The sequence below is a fragment of the Phocoena sinus genome, chromosome 18 (genome assembly GCF_008692025.1).
Source record: "Phocoena sinus isolate mPhoSin1 chromosome 18, mPhoSin1.pri, whole genome shotgun sequence".
Lineage (NCBI taxonomy): Eukaryota > Metazoa > Chordata > Mammalia > Artiodactyla > Phocoenidae > Phocoena > Phocoena sinus.
Window position 1 is genome coordinate 47,308,669 of NC_045780.1, and position 19,547 is coordinate 47,328,215.

The following is a 19,547-nucleotide window of genomic DNA, read 5'->3' on the forward strand; positions in this document are numbered from 1 at the left end:
TTTCAGAGCTGCTGCCTGTCTAACGTTTGTGGCTTCTTTGGTTGCCTTTTCGTAGGAGTAGGTGCCATGGTGAAAGGTAAATGTGCTATGTTTCTGTTTTGTAAATATTAAACTCCACTTTTTGAACACACAGTGGTAGCAAAAATAAGTCAAAGATGTAATGTCTATTTAAATACGTTTCATCTAGTCGTCAGTGCTTAAATTAGATTGCATGCTTTGGCTAGAATCAACAGTGTAAATATTAAAAACTTCAAAATTCATATGACCCATCCCCCTCCTCTCCATACACGGATACGAGGTTGAAGTGTGTGTGAAAACTACTCCTACCCATTTAAATACTGTAGGGAAAAAAAAAAAAAGCTTTTATGTAAGGACTTAAAAAAATACTTGCCATTAAAACTTTTATTCAGGACATTCCAAATTTGCTTTGCTAAATGGATATATTCACTGCTAAAGATACACAGAGACAAGAGCTGTTTTTAAATTTATCACACCGCCCCTAGTTCTGCGCTAAAGAAAGTACATTTTGTATATTTAAAAATACACGCTCATTAAACAAAACTCTTCAAAACCCTAGCGCCCGCACCTAGCTGCCTTCTAGGTTTCAGCTTGAGTTTCAGGTCCTTGCACAACACCTAAGACCTGCAAAACTCTTTTTTCTCTCTAATCCTGGCAGAGAACAGTCCGTAGAGATCTCCCTCCACGTCTCCACCCGAATTCCCTCTCTTCCCCAGATTCCACCCGCTTCTTCCCTTCCTCCGCCCCCAGCTCCGCCAGCCCAATCTGTCAGAGAAGTTGTGTACAAACTGCGCTGCCGCCCTGAGCGCGAAGCTCGTGGCCCGAGAGGGGTGCGGTCCGCCCGGCGGAGGCGGAGCTCTGGGCAAGCTTCTCCTTTCTCATAGGCTAGCTGCTCCGGCCCGGCCGGCCTCGGGGCCTCGGGATTCGCCGGAACGCTGCCAGTCTCGCCGCTGGGCCCCGCCCCCCAAGAGTTGGGTAAAATAGAGGCGGGCGTCAAGTGTCAGTAGTCGCGGGGCAGGTACGCGCGCTAGCAGCTCGCTCGGGGACACCGGCAGTGGCGGGAGCGGGCTCCGGGGAGAGCGAGGGAGCGTGGCGGGGCGGGAGAAAGTGGTCGCCGGGAGGACATCGGCGTTCACGCGAGGCGGAGCGGAAGAGTTTGGGTTTTCGTGCGCGCCTTCAAAAACCGCGCCTGGTGTGAGCTGAGCGGTCCACCCGGAGCCTCCCCTCCTCCGCCCGCCGCCCCGCGCCGAGCTCGCCGGCCCGAGTCAGCGTGGGCGACGTGGGAAGCTCGCTCAACCCGCACCCCGCGCCCGGAGCCGACCCCCGAGTTCCCATGGCTACGCGGGTGCTGACCATGAGCGCCCGCCTGGGACCTATGCCCCAGCCGCCGCCCCCGCAGGACGAGCCCGTGTTCGCTCAGCTCAAGCCCGTGCTGGGCGCCGCGAACCCGGCCCGCGACGCGGCGCTCTTCCCCGGCGACGAGCTGAAGCATTCGCATCACCACCCGCAGGCGCAGCCCGCGCCGCCACAGCCGGCGCCGCCGCCCGCCGCCGGCCCGAGACTGCCAGCGGAGGAGCTGGTCCAGGTAGGAAGAGCTGCTCCCTTCCCTCCGCCTCCCTCCCGGGACTCGGGCGTGTCCCGCCGCTGCGACGCGCGGGCGACAGGGGCCGCTCCAGGCTGGGGCGCGCGTCGGGGCGCACCGCGGCCCGGGTCTGGGGGGCAGCCCCGCCCTGCCCTCCTGGCCGGGCACTCGCTTTTCGCCGGGAGAAGGTGGGGGTACCTGAAGGGGAGGGTCCAAGGGGAATCTGCCCTGGCAGCTCTGTCCGGGAAAGGGTAAGGAGGGAACTGGTGCTCACACGCACCTTAGTTGGTTTTCTTCCACTCGGGGGATGAAACCTCGTACCTCACGCCCTACTTCGCTTCAATTCCGCATGTCCTCTTAATCCCGCCTCCTGCCGCTGCCCCGGCCTTGAACTCTCCCCCTACCCACCCCCGTCCCACGCCGTCCCGGGTTCAGTGGAAACGCAAATCGGGGTGCTGTAGGGAGGCCCCTCGGGGTGCTAGTTTCATATCCCTTGGCGCAACCTGCTTTAGACGCTATCGTAGGGCTGCCTTTGGGAAACGGGAGTTGGGAAAGCTAAGGTGGTGTTGGAGCGCTTATTTTAACTTAAAAAGAAAGACAAAGAAAGACCGGGGGTTGTTGGTTTCTTCATGTGCGTGTAAATTTCCTCTTGGAGCCTCGATGAAAGCTGGCAGTTGGCTTTTACACTTGCCCGGCAGCCGAATTAGAGCAACCGCCTGTTTCTTTCGCCCACGCAGGGAGTCATATAGCCCAGAAAAAACTTCCCGGGACTTTTAGCCTGTCCCAAGGAAAAAAAAAAAAAAAAAATTGGAAACATACCCACATGCAAACAGCTGGAAGAGCTAAAATCAGAAACCACTAACCACCATGGGAGCGAAGTGCACGAAAGGGTTTAGTTCGGTTTATTTCAAGACGCCTCATTTAATAGACCCTTGGTACACTGTGTATTTGCTACCCAGCTCTGCTCCGGGAGGTCTGCGAGTGTTGCAGTGCTGTGAAAGGGCAGTGGCATTTGTCAGAGAAGTGACTCACAAGACCAGAGCGTTAATTTTTATTTTTAAATCGTGTCTATGCGGGAGACACGGTCTATATCCACACCGAATGATTCGGGGTCTGATTTGAAACACTTGAAATTAAGTAGTAGCAGAAAATGACTGTATTATTCACTGGTTAGGATACCGTGGTTGATCGTTCTATGAGCATCTAGTTTGGGGTGTTTTGTGTGTGTTTGTGGGTTTTTTTTCTGTTGAAATTTCTTTTCAGTGTAAAAAATTGTAGAAGTTTATGTTATACCAGGAAAGACGATAGCTGGAAAAGACGGAGGAGACCAGTTACAAGCTGGGTTGTGTCCTAAAAAAAAAAAAAAAATCACCGTTTTAAAATGATTTGGTTATTTGTCAGTTTGCTGCTTAGAAGCCACGAGGATAAGGTTGAGCTTTTTACAGAGTGAGGGGGAATGTAGCATTGGCCCACTGAGGAGCACACGATAAATCTTTGGCTGATGACTGTGCTGGCGACAGGCAGCCTATCCCCACCCACGGGCCCCTTAGCACCACTCTACCAAGGGGACGGTTTTCCCCTAGGTAATTAAAGATCTGTTTAAATAGGGATATGAATAGGAACATTTCATTATCATATTAACCAATTACAGAATCTGCAGATTAAAATCAACATTTAGATCAAATGGTGAAGGGTGAAGTTGGTTTGTTCTTTTCAGTGGATACTATGTTTTGCTCAAGACATTGTATTTAAGTTTCCACTGAACTATAAAATGGAAAAGGCACTGAAATAGCCAAGGAATATGTTTTATATTAAATATTTTAGCAATATCTACCCAAGCAAAAAAAAAAGGAGAGAGAGAGAGAGAAACTTTTCAATATTATGGTTAAGGTTTGCTGGGTTTTTTTTTTCTTTCTGTTTTAAACACTGAATTTACCTGTATGACATGAACAGAATCAAGGTAATTTGGCCATATTACAATACTGTATTTCAGCTGCAAACATAAATGTAATGGGGCAGGGAACCTTGCTTGTACGTGAGTGATGATAAAGTATATTTTATTATTGCATCAGAAAGGAATATTGTTTCTGTTTGCTTCCTTTTTCTTCTTGGTTTGTCTCTTTCACTTTTTATCTGGGGTTGATTGGGGGCTATTTTACCAAATACTTGTTAAACACAGTTTTGTAAGTTTTTGGTGAACCATTTTGTTACACAATTGACAAATAAACCAGATATGTTTATAAGCAACACTTAGGAGTTTGCCTTAGTACTTTTCATAAGGATTGTTGGGGGGAATTTTTAGTAAGCACAGTTTGTCCTTCCTGAGATGATGAGTTGGGTGGATTATACATGTTTGTATCTCTTCTTTTTTAGACAAGATGTGAAATGGAGAAGTATCTGACACCTCAGCTTCCTCCAGTTTCTATAATTCCAGAGCATAAAAAGTATAGACGAGACAGTGCCTCAGTCGTAGACCAGTTCTTCACTGACAGTGAAGGGTTACCTTACAGTATCAACATGAACGTCTTCCTCCCCGACATCACTCACCTGAGAACTGGCCTCTACAAATCCCAGAGACCGTGCGTAACACACATCAAGACAGAACCTGTTACCATTTTCAGCCACCAGAGTGAAACGACAGCCCCTCCTCCGGCCCCGACCCAGGCCCTCCCTGAGTTCACCAGTATATTCAGCTCCCACCAGACCGCAGCTCCAGAGGTGAACAATATTTTCATCAAACAAGAACTTCCTACACCAGACCTTCATCTTTCTGTCCCTCCCCAGCAGGGCCACCTCTACCAGCTCCTGAATACACCGGATCTAGATATGCCCAGTTCTACAAACCAGACAGCAGTGATGGACAGTCTTAATGTTTCAGTGTCGGCCGCCATGGCGGGTCTTAACACTCACACCTCTGCCGTCCCGCAGACTGCCATGAAGCAATTCCAGAGCATGCCCCCTTGCACATACCCCATGGCAAGTCAGTTTCTTTCCCAGCAGGCCACTTACTTCCCCCCGTCACCACCAAGCTCAGAGCCTGGAAGTCCAGATAGACAAGCAGAGATGCTCCAGAATTTAACCCCACCTCCATCCTATGCTGCTACAATTGCTTCTAAACTGGCAATTCATAATCCAAATTTACCTGCCACCCTGCCAGTTACTTCGCAAAACATCCAGCCTGTCAGATACAATAGAAGGAGTAACCCCGATTTGGAGAAACGACGCATCCACTACTGCGATTATCCGGGTATGTGATCCTACCTGGTTGAAGCATCGATGTGTATTTAGTGTGTGTTTGTGTGTGCCTTTTTACACGGGAGAGTAGTGCTTGACAATAAAAAAAAAAAATTCACCTACTCTGTTCTTGTCGCATCCCAGTCTCTGTGCCTTACCCAAGTTTGTAACCATTTAGTTACCTAGTGTTTATGTGATGTGTTAAAAAGTCTGGAATATTTGGAAAAAAAGATTACTTTGGACTTTTTTCTCTTTAATATTATATACCTTAGAGTCTTGCTACATTTTCTTTGTTTACCGTAGCAATCTAAATTGGAGTTCTTAATTCTACATTAAGTACTCTGAAAAGGGATTACTTAAGTAAGGTAGGGGAAAATAAGGGGTGGGAATGAAGAGTAGATTGCTACAAGACAGAACTATCTACAGAATAGATTTCAAGGTTGGTTCTGATAGCATGTGAACATACGCTCATTCTTGAATGAGATACGTGGCCCAAAATATAAACTGATGACGGTTATGAATATATCTATAAGTTGCTGGCATAAGCTAGTTTATGATTAATACAGGGTATAATTTATTATACATGATATGGCATGACATACTAAATGAAAAAACAAGAAATGTGGGAGTACAGAAAATTGCAGTCATCTTGCATAATGGTTTAACGTTGTCAGCTCTAGAGCCATTAAAATTTTTTAAATCACTGAAGTATGTGTTACTAGTATAAAGCACCTACTGGTATAAGCACACATTTCCCATTTGTAGCTTGGCTTGATTGCCTGCTCTCTTTCTGCTAAAGTGATACATAAAGCAAATCACATTATACCTTTAATCAGGTAGTAGGGGAGTATGCTTTAAGACATCTCTTAAAATTGAAGTTTCAAATACCTCCTTGCGTGAGAGATTTCTTCTTTAAAGCCAGATTTTAAACACTGAGTCATCAAATGTAAAGATTGCAAAAGGATCTCCAGAATGACACGCTGTTCTTCTCCTTTATTTTAGGCTGCACAAAAGTTTATACAAAATCTTCTCATTTAAAAGCTCATCTGAGGACTCATACTGGTATGTTAATTTTCTTGTTAATTCTGTGAGTTTTGTAAACAGTGTTAAGTGGTATTCATCCTTTAAAAGCCAACACGTGGTTTGATCTCTTCTTTCTTCTTTCAACTTTTACTTTTTTAATGGCCTACCTTTTCAGCACTGGCCTGGCTCAAAATTCAGTTCAGTGAAAAAGTTTGGTTCCAGGAAGGCTGACGTTCCCTCACTAAGGCCTTGCCCTGTCACCTCACATAGAATTAATTGCTCGCAAACATAAACAACGAAGTTTACTAATGGATTTTAAAACTTTAATGGCACTGCTATTCCTATCTTGAAGGAAAAAATGTAACTCATTTTCTCCCTCTGCAGCAAATCAGTTGGCTTCTATAAAACTATATCAAACACTAAAACCTTTTCTATTTAGCATGTAAAGCATAACTGCTGAATACGTTATCTTTAGTTTCACCTTAACCTAAAATATCTGCGTTTAGCATGTTTTCCGTGCTTGGTGAAAGGGTCGAAATTGCAGAGTATTAAAATCAGGCAAAACTGGGGCCATGGTTTAAAAGTTACTCTACATCCTACCCCAGCCCGTATTTTATACATTGGAGAGACTTTATCTTTATTCTAGCTTATATCTCATCCGTGTCTAACATGTTTAGCCCCTATAATTTTGTGAATACATATCTTGTCAGATCTTTACAATCATTTAAAAATGCTTTTTCATTTTAAAACTTTACATCAGAACTCATTTGAGGACGAAACGAGGTGGCAAGCTGTAAAAGCCTCCAAGTACCCAAAGTGTTTGCAAATATATAGGTGGTTACTGTTCGTGATTTTCTTAAAAGGATAGCCGTAAAGGGAGGAACCTATACAAAGTGATGTTTTGGTTTTTTTTCTCTCAGTAAATGCAGCTTTAACCTAAAGTTCAGAGAATAAGTTTGCTAATAAAAGCAATGACTTAGCAAAATGTTTTATTCCATCATTGCTATGGAAACCAAAGTATTCAACAGTTCCTTTGAATGGGTTGTTGGATTAGTCTGAGGACTTGAATCTCCCCAGGCTGGATGTTACTATGGAAATTGAGTTTTGATAAATGAAACAGTTATCTCTTAACTGCTGCATTAAAAAGTAAAAGCCTTTGAACAAAGGTCAGTGCTGAGATCGAGCTCTAAGAGGAATATGGCTGCAGACATTTTGTATGCACGTTAGGAAGTATTACTTGACATCGCAGTGATAAACACTACTTCTTCAAACCTGAATAGTGTTGGTGACAACGTGGTAGATTCCAGGGCTTTCTGAGCAATTGCTTTTAAAGAAAAGACATCTTATGTATTTATCAGTGAAACCAATGGGTTAATCCGGCCCAAAGTTTTTGGATAGAGACAGATTGATTCTGTAAAAGGAAAGATCCTACCTCAGCAGCCCAAAGTAGAAGTTGTATTTATAGTTAAACAAACAGCCATTAAGCATATAAACTCAACCTGAAGTTTTCAGAATACATATGACAAGGCCATGAAAACATTCCCTATAGAAATACTAAACTATCCTTTATGTGTTATATATTAAGGAAACATTGAAAATGGGTTTTTACTTGAATTTTGATTAAGGAGAAGAGGAAATACCTTCAAAACTTCTGAACGATTGTTTTATTTTCCTTTGAAAGTCCTTGAAACAGGAGATAGAAAGGAGAGAACACGTTTCTCCTGAGGTTAAAGTCTCCTAATAAAAGAGGAGGGTGATAGTATATAACGATGTAATCAACTGCTTATTGCAGGGATGTAGTCAGAGCATATCTAAGTGGCCTTGCAACCCCTGTCAGGGTTTAGTGCTCTGAATGCTTATACCTAGGATTCTGGAACTTGACCTGCTGGCAGAGAAATTTAATAGTGGGTTGTCTTAACAATGCTCGTACTTAAAAAAAAAAAAAACAAAAAACAACTAAAAAGAAGATGTAGGCCTAGTTTGGGTCCCATGCATCGACTTTTTCACCAGATCATAAATGTGTGGCCATCGACATCTGATGAGTGAGACCCTGTAATCCAGTTTAATAAAGTTTTGTTTGATAGCCTTTCAGATGCCTTGGGGAGGGTTTGTAGCAGACTTGTTCATCTGGCTAAACCCGTTCTTGGGTAATCATAGAGCATTGAGGTTGTTTTCTCCTCATTTCTAGTTTCTAGACAATGCCTTTGAAAATTACCTGTGCTCTCTCATTGCATCCTCCCCTCCCTGCCTGTTGTTTTTTAATGAATGTATCTGAAGCCAGCGAAGTCTTTTTTTTTCTTCTTCTTCCTTTAAAGGCCCAGGTATTTCTAAGTAACTGCTCTCATGTATTAGATTTTTGTTTTCTTTCTATCTCCCGCCCACCCCCTGCCCACCTCCCCTGACAATTTTTTAGGGGACTTTAAAAACGATTTATATGGGAAGGTCGATCTTGTTTTTGATATCAAAAATAAAAAATGACTTTTGAAATGATTGCCATTTTGCAGGCAGAATGTGAAGGACCCTAGGATTTCTTTGCAGTATAATTGTGTTGCTTTAAAATGTCAAGTTACCTTATGTTTTAAAAACAATTTAAGCAATTAAAACAGCCTATGCCTGAGTTCTATTTAATTGCATATTCTGGATTTTTAGATTGCAAATGCTTCTTGACTTAAAAATTGAACCTAAGGAAATAGTCCTTCCAAAACAAGACCTTTTTAAAAAAATTTGGGATGAAAGAGTAGAAAATAATCAGTTTCTTGAACCAGAAGTCTCATAGCATTCAAGTTTTTCTAAGTTTATACACTTCAATTTCTTTATTCAGAAAGAATATGCAAATAATAAAAAGTTCTATATATGGGTAGACAGGATACCTGAAACGGATGTTTCCTCTTTTCTAGGGAAAAAACTGTTTCACTTAAAAACATGCTACATCTTTATATACATGTGGTACCATACTTATAAGCCTATACGGGTACCCTTAAACGTGTGTGGGGGTGTTTGTGTGTTTTTTGTAGTGTGTGTATATACATGTCATGCTTCTGGTTAGAAATAATTATGGCTGCTTCTAGGCAACAGTGTCAAGATGTGTATATTTCCAAATAAAATTATTTGCACTCTTAACAGCATTTAAATTCGAACATTCTACTGAAGTTTGTGTAAGCCTCATGATGTGTACAAGGGGCTTTACCCATTGCCATCATTTGAAAGCTGCTCCCAAGCACCTTTTTAAAAAAGAGATTCACATACCATTCTGCCCTTACAAATCAAGGTGACTGTTAAACTGATTCATAAATCAAAAAGAACATTCTGCTGCAACCAGCAGTATGTTGTTTCTGCTCATACATCTTACTGTCTTTAATTTCGTAGTGAAGATTTTAAAAACTTCTGAGCACAGGCTTGGGGCCAAAATATAGGAAAAGTTAAGACTATTTGCAAGAAATTGAAAACATTTCTCATCATCTGATACTGGTTTCTTGAGTGTGGAAATTTCTTTGAAAATTGTGTTTACACATTAGTAAAAAGTACTTACTTTCCAAAGAAAGAGTTTCAGAAGTAAATAGTGAACTCTGAATACAGATGTTTGAAATCTGAGTAGTTGTAGTCACATATATGGCTGTGCACTTAACCCTAGAGTATATACTAAAGCAGTTGGGAAAAGCGGGTATGGTAACATTTTAAGGTCCTTTGTCAGCTGTCTGGAGCCGGGCAGAAAACGAGCATCTGTGCAGAATCTGAGCAGCACACGCACTGGGCTCCAGTATCCCTTAGACCCAGACTCTGCACGGGCTGCCACGTGGGGACTAAATGACCCCAGAACGCCCTGCCATGGGTTGACAAGAAAAGGACCGTTGGAAACACCCCACAGAAGAAAATGGAAACATAAATAACATAACAACACAAAATGGACTGTGGGTGAAGCACTGTCCTGTTAGAATCTCACAGTGAGCTGTATTTGGGATCCCTTGTTTAAGAAAGAATTTCACAGTAGGCCTTGCAAAGATTTTGAGCCCAAGCCTACTTGTAAAGAGACTAAATTCCTACGTTCTGCCTTACTTGCTCTGTAGAACACTTTCTTTTCTAATGACATTTATATTAAGATGTTACCATGAATACTTTAAAATACAGAATCTCTGCTAGAGATTTATTGCTAAGCATTGATTTTAGTTTCAGTTTGGGTACTAAAAAATCCTTAGGTATAAATTCCTGTCTAGTTCCTTGCTCTACACTTATTATCCATTAAATATATTAGGTATGGATTTTTATTTTAAAATACTGACCATGTTGATAATAAAGGTATTTTGATTTGTAGCACTTCCCCACAAATAGAAAACATTCATAATGTTCTGAGCATGAGTTACTCCTTTTGTGGAACTGTGGGAAGTGGTAAAACACTTAAAAAATATAGGAAGGACTTTATTTCCTTAAAAGATGATTTAGAGCTAAAATCAGCATATGATTGTATATATGGCCTTAGTGGAGATCATGCAGTTTGGATCTAGAGATCAATATTGGTTAAATGTGTAACCTGTGTTATCTGTAGAGGCGAAGAAGTTTTGCAGCATGAAATTATTTAGTGCTCAGTGATTTTTTTGAGTCTATATTTGAAAACTATGCAGGAAAAAGTATCACATTTAGCCTGTGTTATATGTTACTAGTTAAACATTCTTAAATTATTTTTGTTGGCAGCTTTGAAATTTATTTTCTATATTGACAATTTCAAGTTAATGTAAACAAAAAAAATAGTGGCTTAAAGAGATTCTCTGGTTCAGACCCCTGGAAAGGTATTTATGAGCGTGAAAGCTTAGAAACAATTTCTTTTTAATGACTCACTGGGAAGATTAAACTTTGCTTTTGGGACTTGTTCTTTCATCTGAAAAACATTTACATAGGAAATTGATTAAACGTTATTTTGAGATGATAAAGCTTATGGAAGGTTAAGAAGTATAATTTGATTAAGTAAACGTTTTTGACTGATCTTGTGGAGGATCCAAAGAGAATCTCTTCTTCCTTCTGTTTTTATAAATTAGTGGGAAAAGGTGGTTCATAGATGGATTAAATAGAATTGCTGAAGTTGAGACAGAAACAGGTAGTGAGAATGTAGTTTTTTTTAAAGTAATTGTTTAATCACCAAAGGTTTTTACTTTGGCAGATATTTTTAGCTCTATAGAAAGTAATAGTTGTTGACTTGATGAGCTACGTCTTTTCAGGTGAAAGATTAGAAACAAAGTAATGTCCTACTTCAGTAAGTGTCTCTGTAGCAGCATTCCTATTCTGTCAGCCTGTATTATTTATATTCAAGGATCTTTAACAACTCTGATTAAGGGTGAGTTACTGTTTTAGAAGTACACCATAGGTAGCTTTCATTAAAAAACATCGGGGCAAAAGAAAATACTTTTGACTACTTTATAAATATAAACATTTAAGAGTTGGGAAGAATCTGCAGGTCAAGGTAACCACGTTAAGTGCAAATTAAAGGAAAGGATATCTAGTACTCATTCAGTGCTAGAAAAATGAAAACAGAATTTTTCTGGTTTGGTTAAAAAGGAGAAGGTAAAATATTTCACCAAGACTTTGCTTTTTTTAAAAAAAAAAATTCGGTTTGGGCTCTTATTACAAGAAGGTGAATCTGAATGTTGTCTTTTTGTCAGGAGACTCAGGAATTGGTATTTCATTAACACTATCAATGATAGAGGATGTTTTTGTCCAGAACCCCTAGGAGAAGTAGCAGAGAGGAGCTTAGGTGCCTAGAGATTGGTCCTGCTGGGGTAGAGTTATCCTGTCACCCAGGATATCACACCCACCCCTGTCCCCTTCAGGTGTGGCAGTTCCCCGGCTGCCTTTGGCCAGCACTAGGGGCTCCACAACTGCTTGGTTTTCACCAAATCCAGTCCAGTTCTGGAAAAGAAAGCTCATTTACATAGTTGATTTATCCTTGGACAACTTCAGGATGGATAATCAACTGATTCTGAACATGTCCTTCTGAAGAGGCTAAAAGTACGGTTCTCGCCTAAATGTACCTTTAATCAGATTACACTCAGTGGTCCTCAGCAAAACAGAACCAGGCAAAGCCCTGCTGCAGGTGGGTTTGTAGAAAAAAAAGACACAATATGGTGGCCTCACACTAGATGCTTCCCTGTCTCTTATACCTTCCCTCCTTTTCGTGAATGAAAATTCCCAAGTTGGTCAGCCTTGGGCCAAACGTGATTAACCAAAGGTGCATGAGGAGAAGTGAGGCAATAGAAGACAGTCTCTGCCTTTGAGGAACTTTCATGGCTAGTTAAGGAGTCAAAATACAGCTATTTGAAGCCTTCATTCAGCAATATCTGTGCCAGTGTAAAGCAGTCATTTAAATCACATTTAAGTGATGATGGGGATATAGAGAAGTGGAATAATTTCTCTTGGACTGTTCAGAGGTTTTCTAGAAGGAATCAGGTGAGTCCGATTTTAGAGATACACACACACAGGGAGAAAGAAGGGAATTTCTTAATATATCCTTTTAATTAGCCTCCTTAAAGTGAGTATGTTATTGACAGGGATACTATATCAAGTAAACATTAGGTGCATTTTGCAAATACTGGCAATACAGATCTTTGAAATGAACTGCCTACCCTTCTGTTGCCAGGTGTAGGAGATGTTCTGCAATGACCTTTAGTAAAAAGATTTTTAATGGAAAATTACTGATATAGATATATAGAAATATGAATTAATGAGCCCAAATCATCTTGCTTTATCTGTTTTTTAAGATACCTAACATTTCCCTATGAGTTCATTTAATCTTGGATTAAAGCTTCTTTTTTTTATCCTTTTATTAGAATGTATACTGTTTCAGCTCTAAATTCCTTAAGTCGCTAATGATGGGAAAGATCTAATTATTCTTGAATTGCATGAAAATATTTTCCTCCTGAAATAAGAGCTCATTTTGAGCATCAAGGACTCAAATTCTAAGAATTAAGCTTAAGTATTGACTATTGAAATAATTTTATTCCACTTTAACAGTCAGAATAGAATATGGATGTTAAGCTCTTTGAGGCCAGAGACCAAGTCTTATTCGTTGTGTTTTGCAAGTCGCTTGGTACAGGTCACACTCATCAGTACAGGTTTTACTCTACTTTACTAAACATTGACTTGAATTTTGATGATTTTGGGCCTCTGTCAAACGTAATTGATTGGATTTATTTTTTAGCCATCAGGAAGGAAACCAGGTACACAAATTTGCTGTAACAAAAACGTTACCTAAGATAACTACTGTAAGATAAATATTGCCATCTGTGATATTTTTCTTTTGTTAGAAGAATCTGTGTAGAACATTCTAGGGGAAGGCCTTGGTGTGAGTCTATTGAGTATGTTCAGCAGAGCAGAGAAACTTTTCCCATTCTATTGTGGTAGATTCAAAAGTCATTTCTTAATCTATTCAGCAGAAGAAAAAACATCGCTAAAGACTTTTCAAATACTTTACAGACATGTTCTGCTAACCCACTGAAGTTCCTTTAGCCTGAGGTAAAAGAGAGCCGTCATTAGGTGATATTTGGGGATTGTCAGTCCCAGCATAGAACAGCTCTCAGGACTCCACAGGTCCTGAAAAGCAGATCTCCGCCCAACCAGGGATGGCTCAGTCGGAGTGTGTCCTGTGCTTCAGACCGTCTGTGATTTCAGGCCTGCTCTCAGTCCATTAAGCTAGTCATTAACTGACCTTCACAAGTGGCTTCAGAATCTTTAAATAGAGGTGAACAATATCTTTGTGTTCCTTAAATCATTCATATAGAGCGTGTATTAGTGTTTGCTAATGGAGGATGTAGGCAGGACATTGAGGAAAAGTGGCAGGCCAGGCTTCTGAACGTGGAGCTCATCATTTTGCTTCTGACTCCTGGAGGTGTTGTGAGGATAAATGAGATACAAGTACCTGAGTTGGGAGTATGTGCTCAGTGTCTGCTTCTGCCTGCTCCCTTCTTCTACTGGTAATGTTTTTGCTTAACATTAATTGACTTAATCAGTATGGACCCATATGTATGTGTAACTTAACAATTTTTTAAAAGATCAGGGATTTCTAGTAAAATAGTCCTAGTAATTTTAAAAGAGAATGAGAAAGTACATACTTTATTTGAGATAATTGAAGCTTGTTTTACATGCTGTACAAATTTGTCACTTTTTTTTTCTTTTTTTGCCTTTGGAAAGTTTCACATTAACAGCATGAGAACTTAAAAATACAGTTGATGTTGAAAGAGCTTAACTAAATATTTTAAATTGGTGGTATTGGAAAGAGATTCTGTAAAAATCCAATTAAACTTTTGAAAGCTCTATCTTGTTGAAATAACTTAAAGGAAGTTAGTTTGGTTTCCCAGAAGTACTATGCATAGTGTTTCTGGCTGAGGAAGAAAGGCCTGAATCTGCATTTGGCCAGAAATTGGGTACCAGTTTCCTCTACAATGTTTTACTTGAGCCGTGTTGACACTTGAACAAATCCCGTAGAAACTGCCTCAAGTGGGGAATAGTTGTCCTTGCTTTTATGGTGAAGCCCTGGCCCCATAACTAACGTCCAGACAGTGGTAGTATTCTTGGCTGAATAATCTATAGATACATATAAATTGAGAGCAAACCCCCAAATGTTTTAGGAATTTTCATGGCTACCGTTTTTCAACCAATCAGTAAAGTAAACTTTAAAAAATACTGATGCAGTTTATTGCTTCCTAGCCAGTAAAAATAGTGAACAAAAAGAGTCTAGTGTCCCTTGTTTCTTAAATAAACTTTGAAAATTCAGTTCTCTTGCCATTTAATTATTCAATTCAAAAGACTAGAATGACTTCTTTTAAAATTGGGGCACTTTAGGAATTTTTTTCCTTGCCTCAGACATCAGAAATAACTTTCTCTTCCCATTAAATGACAGTAAAGTATTTAACCAACATGTTTGTTTTTGTGATTTATTTTTCACGGGGAACAAAAACAAACACTTGTGTGCAAAAGGTTAATTTTTTCTGTTTGATTTACATCTGGCATTAAGACGTTTCTATGTATTAAACAGATTACATGTGAATATAAGTGAAAGAAAAGTGGTTTATTTCTTGTTACTCAAAAGGTTTAAGTATATTAGCTTAAATTCTTTGAATTTACTCTGAGGGGGAAAAAAAAACACTTCAGGTATTGAGGTGTGCATTTTTTTTTTTAATGGAGCAGTAGGAACCTAAAAGGGACTTAAAAACACAAAAAATATCTGTGTCTTGGCTCAGAGGCAGAGGAGAGGAGAGGCGAAGGGTGGCTAAGGGGTGCACACCACAGGCGTTGAAAGGAAATCTCCTGGGAAGTAACTGGTACAAGATTCAGAGGGCTGCTCTGGCCCTTCCATCTTTGTCCTTAATGGGATTTTGTTCAGGTGTCAAGAGTGGTTATCAGGACAGCAAAAATACATTAACCACGAGCTGTGGAAATCTCAGTTGATGTGAACAATGTCTTTTAAAATTTGGACTCAGTTGAGTAATCTTACAACTTCCTGAATATGATCCTGCTAAATCAGGCAGAAAGGTAGTTGGATTTCATTGTGGTACTGAGTAACCAGTGTTCAAAGCACCTCTTCCCTTGCAGAAGAAAACGTTTTAAGGAATTTAGGAGTTTGGCTACTCAGAGTTTTAAAATGCTATCCATATAAAACTCAGCAGTAAGCCAGCAGTACTTTAATGTGCAGATTGACTTCACAAGCTCTCATCTTAAACAAACTCAGGGAAAAATTTTCATAACAAAATAAAGCAAAAATATAGGAACTACTAGTGAATGCTCAGTGAGAAGTTCTTAGGTTTGGGGGTTTATTTAGAGGAATACATGATCTTAATGAAATAGAACTAATCAATTCTAAAACTGGGAGTTACGACTGCCTTATAAATAGCAAGTAGTTTTTTTTTTCCAAAAGTGACATTAATTTTATTTGTATATCAAAAATATGCAATGATGCAGGGTAATTGCATGAAGTCAGAAGCTGGTCTGGAGTGAAGGGTAGCAAAGGCCTTTGCTAGACCATCCGGGAGTTTCTTTGGGTGCCACTATAGGCAGAATCCTTTTGGGCTGCCAATATTGAGTAGTTTTGAAAGATTAGCAACCAGCAAACTTTAGACAACATTAAGAAAAATACAGATTGCAAGGGATAGGGCAGCGGCCCATATATCAATTCACCATTTAAGTGAAGAGAGCTGTGAAAGAACAGGAAGATTGAATTAGAGGCTTTTATATGTTACACATACAAGCTCCATGAGGTCAGGCATTTTTGTTTTATCCTAAGCATTCAGGACGGTGCCTGGCATATAATATGCATTTGGCACGTCGTTGACGGAGTGAATTTTGCTTTTTGGCTCAATGCATTGCAGAGGAAAATTAAATGCATTTATCAGCAAATGTTAGAATTGTTGTGGCTGTTTCATGACCCTTCACCAAAGTGAAGTTATTGGTACCAGACTTTCTGATCTGGTTGAGGAATTATTAAATAGCAAATGCATAAAGCTTTAGCACCATTCAACTTTACTCTTTTTCCAGCTTTGGTTTGCTTCAGTCTGAAAAATGGGAAGGTGTGTACGTATGTGTACTGGAGTGAATTTCAAAGAGCCAGTGCCCAGTAGTCCATGTTGGAAAGCCATGTGTTCAAGCAAACTGGCTTACGTGCTGGACGTTCCAGTGTGGCTAATTCAGAAACTTTTAGGACCACTTTGTTGAAGTAAAGGATCTCAGTTGTGGTCCATTAAGTTTATAGTATTGATGGACAGAATACTTTTTCTCTCTGTAATTAAGTGCTCTTCTGCAAAACAGTGACTCTCTGTGCTAGATGACTCGAGGGGTTTTTAGTTCATCAAGGAATTCGCACACTTCCCTCCTCGGAGCATGAGTTTGAGAGAAACGCCTTAGCAGGCAGTACTGCCTGTGTCCGTGTTCCGAGTCACCCCTTCACCTCCTCCTCTTGGTCCCTTGGCACAGGTGAGAAGCCGTACAAGTGCACCTGGGAAGGCTGCGACTGGAGGTTCGCGCGCTCGGACGAGCTGACCCGACACTACCGCAAACACACGGGGGCCAAGCCCTTCCAGTGCGGCGTGTGCAACCGCAGCTTCTCCCGCTCGGACCACCTGGCCCTGCACATGAAGAGGCACCAGAACTGAGCTGCCGCTGCCGCCGCCCGCGTATCGCCTGCCGCCGCTCCTCCGCTCGCTTGGCAAAATTCTAAACTACAAACTTAACTATATAGAGAAAGATGAAAACGAAAACAAAAGACTGGAAATGTATATTTTGTATATTTGAGAAAACAGGGAATACATTGTATTAATACCAAAGTGTTTGGTCCTTTTCAGAATCTGGAATGCTTGCTGTAACCTGGCTTCACCCAGGCAGATGCCAATCATCTCAGACAGGCAGCCTCATCTCAGTGCGGATCGGGCGTGCAGGGCGTGTTTGCAGTGTTCTTCCCAAAGCACCACCGTTTAATGTGACAGTGTTTAGTAAACAAGTCAGTTGGCAGGCACAGGAAGTCGGCTGGATTGTGTGTCAAGATTTTACTTGACATCAGAGGAGTTTTTTTCAATACTAGGTAATTCTCTAGAGGTGCGCAGCATACCTGGCAATTCCAAATAGCCATTGAACAAACGTTGTTTTGTTTTTGTTTTTTTAAAATATGAGTTGCCTATATTTGCTCTTCGAAATTTTGTAAATATGCAAATCAGCTTTATAGGTTTATTACACGTTTTCTAAGATTCTTTTGGGGGAAAATCATAAATAATTCTTTTGAAAATAACCATGAATACATTGACAGAACCTGTGGTAAGATACCTTTTAAAACCTTACCAAATTCATTTCTCTAGGGGGAAGAGATAATAATCATTCAAATGAACTTCAAAAGCAGATTTCATGCACTGATTAAAATCAGATTGTTTATTTTAAATACGAGCGACATTTTGTATGAATTGTGAACTCGAGCTAAAAGACAGTTAACAATATTCAAAAATTAAACCTCTTACAGCAAGCTGAACAGTATCATTTTTTAAAAAGACGGACTTACATAGTTTTCACATGGCAATGTTGAGTTTATGATGTAGTTTTTCGTATATGGAAACATGGAATTTATGATGCAGGTTTCATATATCGAGATGTTTGCTCGTGCAGTACAGTTGGTTAAATGCCAGTTTATGTCGACTTTGCATGTAATATACAGTGAGACACAGTAATTTTACCTAAATTACAGTGCAGTTTAGTTAATCTGTTGTTAATACTGACTCAGTGTCTGCCTTTAATTATAAATGACATGTTGAAAACTTAAGGAAGTAAGTGCTACACATATGCAATATAAAATAGTAATGTGACACTGATGCTGTCAACCAAAGGGCAGAATGAATAAGCAAAATGCCAAAAGCGGTCTTAATGGAAATGAAAATTTAATTTTGTTTTTAAAATATTGTTTATCTTTATTTATTTTGTGGTAATATAGTAAATTTTTTAGAAAATTTTCATAACTTGATAAATTATAGTTTTGTTTGTTAGAAAAGTTGCTCTTAAAAACGTGTAAATAGATGACAAACGGTGTAAATATTTTGTAAGAGGCTTCAAAATGTTTATACGTGGAAACATACCTACATGGAAAGCATAAGTTGGTTGCTGTTTTGCTTCTTTTTCCCTCTTATTTTTGTATTGTGGTCATTTCCTATGCAAATAATGGAGCAAACAGCTGTATAGTTGTAGAATTTTTTGAGAGAATGAGATGTTTATATATATAAATGACAAATTTTTTTGGAAAATAAAAAGTGCCTAAAAGATTCATGTTGTGCCTTCCTTCTTCCCCTACCATAGCAAAAACAATGAACAAATTCCTTTCTCATAGCTATATAAAAGGGTCTGTTTTATGTGGGCAGTTAATAAGAAAACAATTCCCACTTTGAACCAGTATCTACTTTTGTTTAAGACAAAAGAGAGGAACTTGTTTTTACAATATCGGAGGTATAAAGGGAGGCATACTTCATGAATGCTGATTTCTTTAGCCCCCCCTCTGGTCATTACACAGACACATACTGACTTTACCTTTTCAAGATCATTAGTTGAAGACACTGTGGAGCTAACTTGTATATAGCCTAGTTTTGTCAGAGGTAAACAAAACAAGAATTAGGGTTTTAACTTTTTTTTCCTTTTTAAAAGAGAAAGGGAATTTCCAGGTGGTCCAGTGGTTAGGACTCCACCCTTCCACTGCAGGGGCCCCAGTTGGGGCCTGGGTTCGATCGCTGGTTGGGAAACTAAGATCCTGCAAAGTGAGCGGTATGGCCAAAAAAAAAAAAAAAACACTGAGATGATTTTAACCACTAGCAACAGTACACCTTGGTTTCTAATGCCATCTCCAATAAAAAGAGCCAAGAGTTGCTCCTTGGAGAAATGGCTGATTCTGGGACTAGAGTAGGAAGCATACAAGGATGCCTGGAGCAATCTTACAGCAATGAGAAGTAAGCAATTAAAAAAAAATTCCAGGACTTCTCTGGTGATCCAGTGGGTAAGACTCTGCGCTCCCAATGCGGGGGGCCTGGGTTTGATCCCTGGTCAGGGAACGAGATCCCCCGTGCTGCAACTGAGTCCGCATGCTGCAACTAAGACCCGGCACAGCCTAAATAAATGTTAAAAAAAAAATTCCTACAGTGATGCTGGAATGTCAGAGCAACAATATAAAATAGGATTGGATTATAACCCAAAG

The 19,547-nt window shown here is 40.1% G+C and overlaps 1 protein-coding gene across 1 annotated transcript; it reads left to right on the forward strand.

Moving 5' to 3' along the window:
• The first annotated feature begins 1,023 nt into the window (after positions 1-1,023).
• Positions 1,024-18,629, forward strand: KLF5 (Kruppel like factor 5). The gene is made up of 4 exons (XM_032611528.1): positions 1,024-1,603; positions 3,974-4,847; positions 5,837-5,896; positions 16,805-18,629. The coding sequence occupies exons 1-4, from the start codon at positions 1,352-1,354 to the stop codon at positions 16,981-16,983; spliced, it is 1,365 nt and encodes a 454-aa protein (XP_032467419.1). The 5' UTR covers positions 1,024-1,351; the 3' UTR covers positions 16,984-18,629.
• Positions 18,630-19,547: the final 918 nt, after the last annotated feature.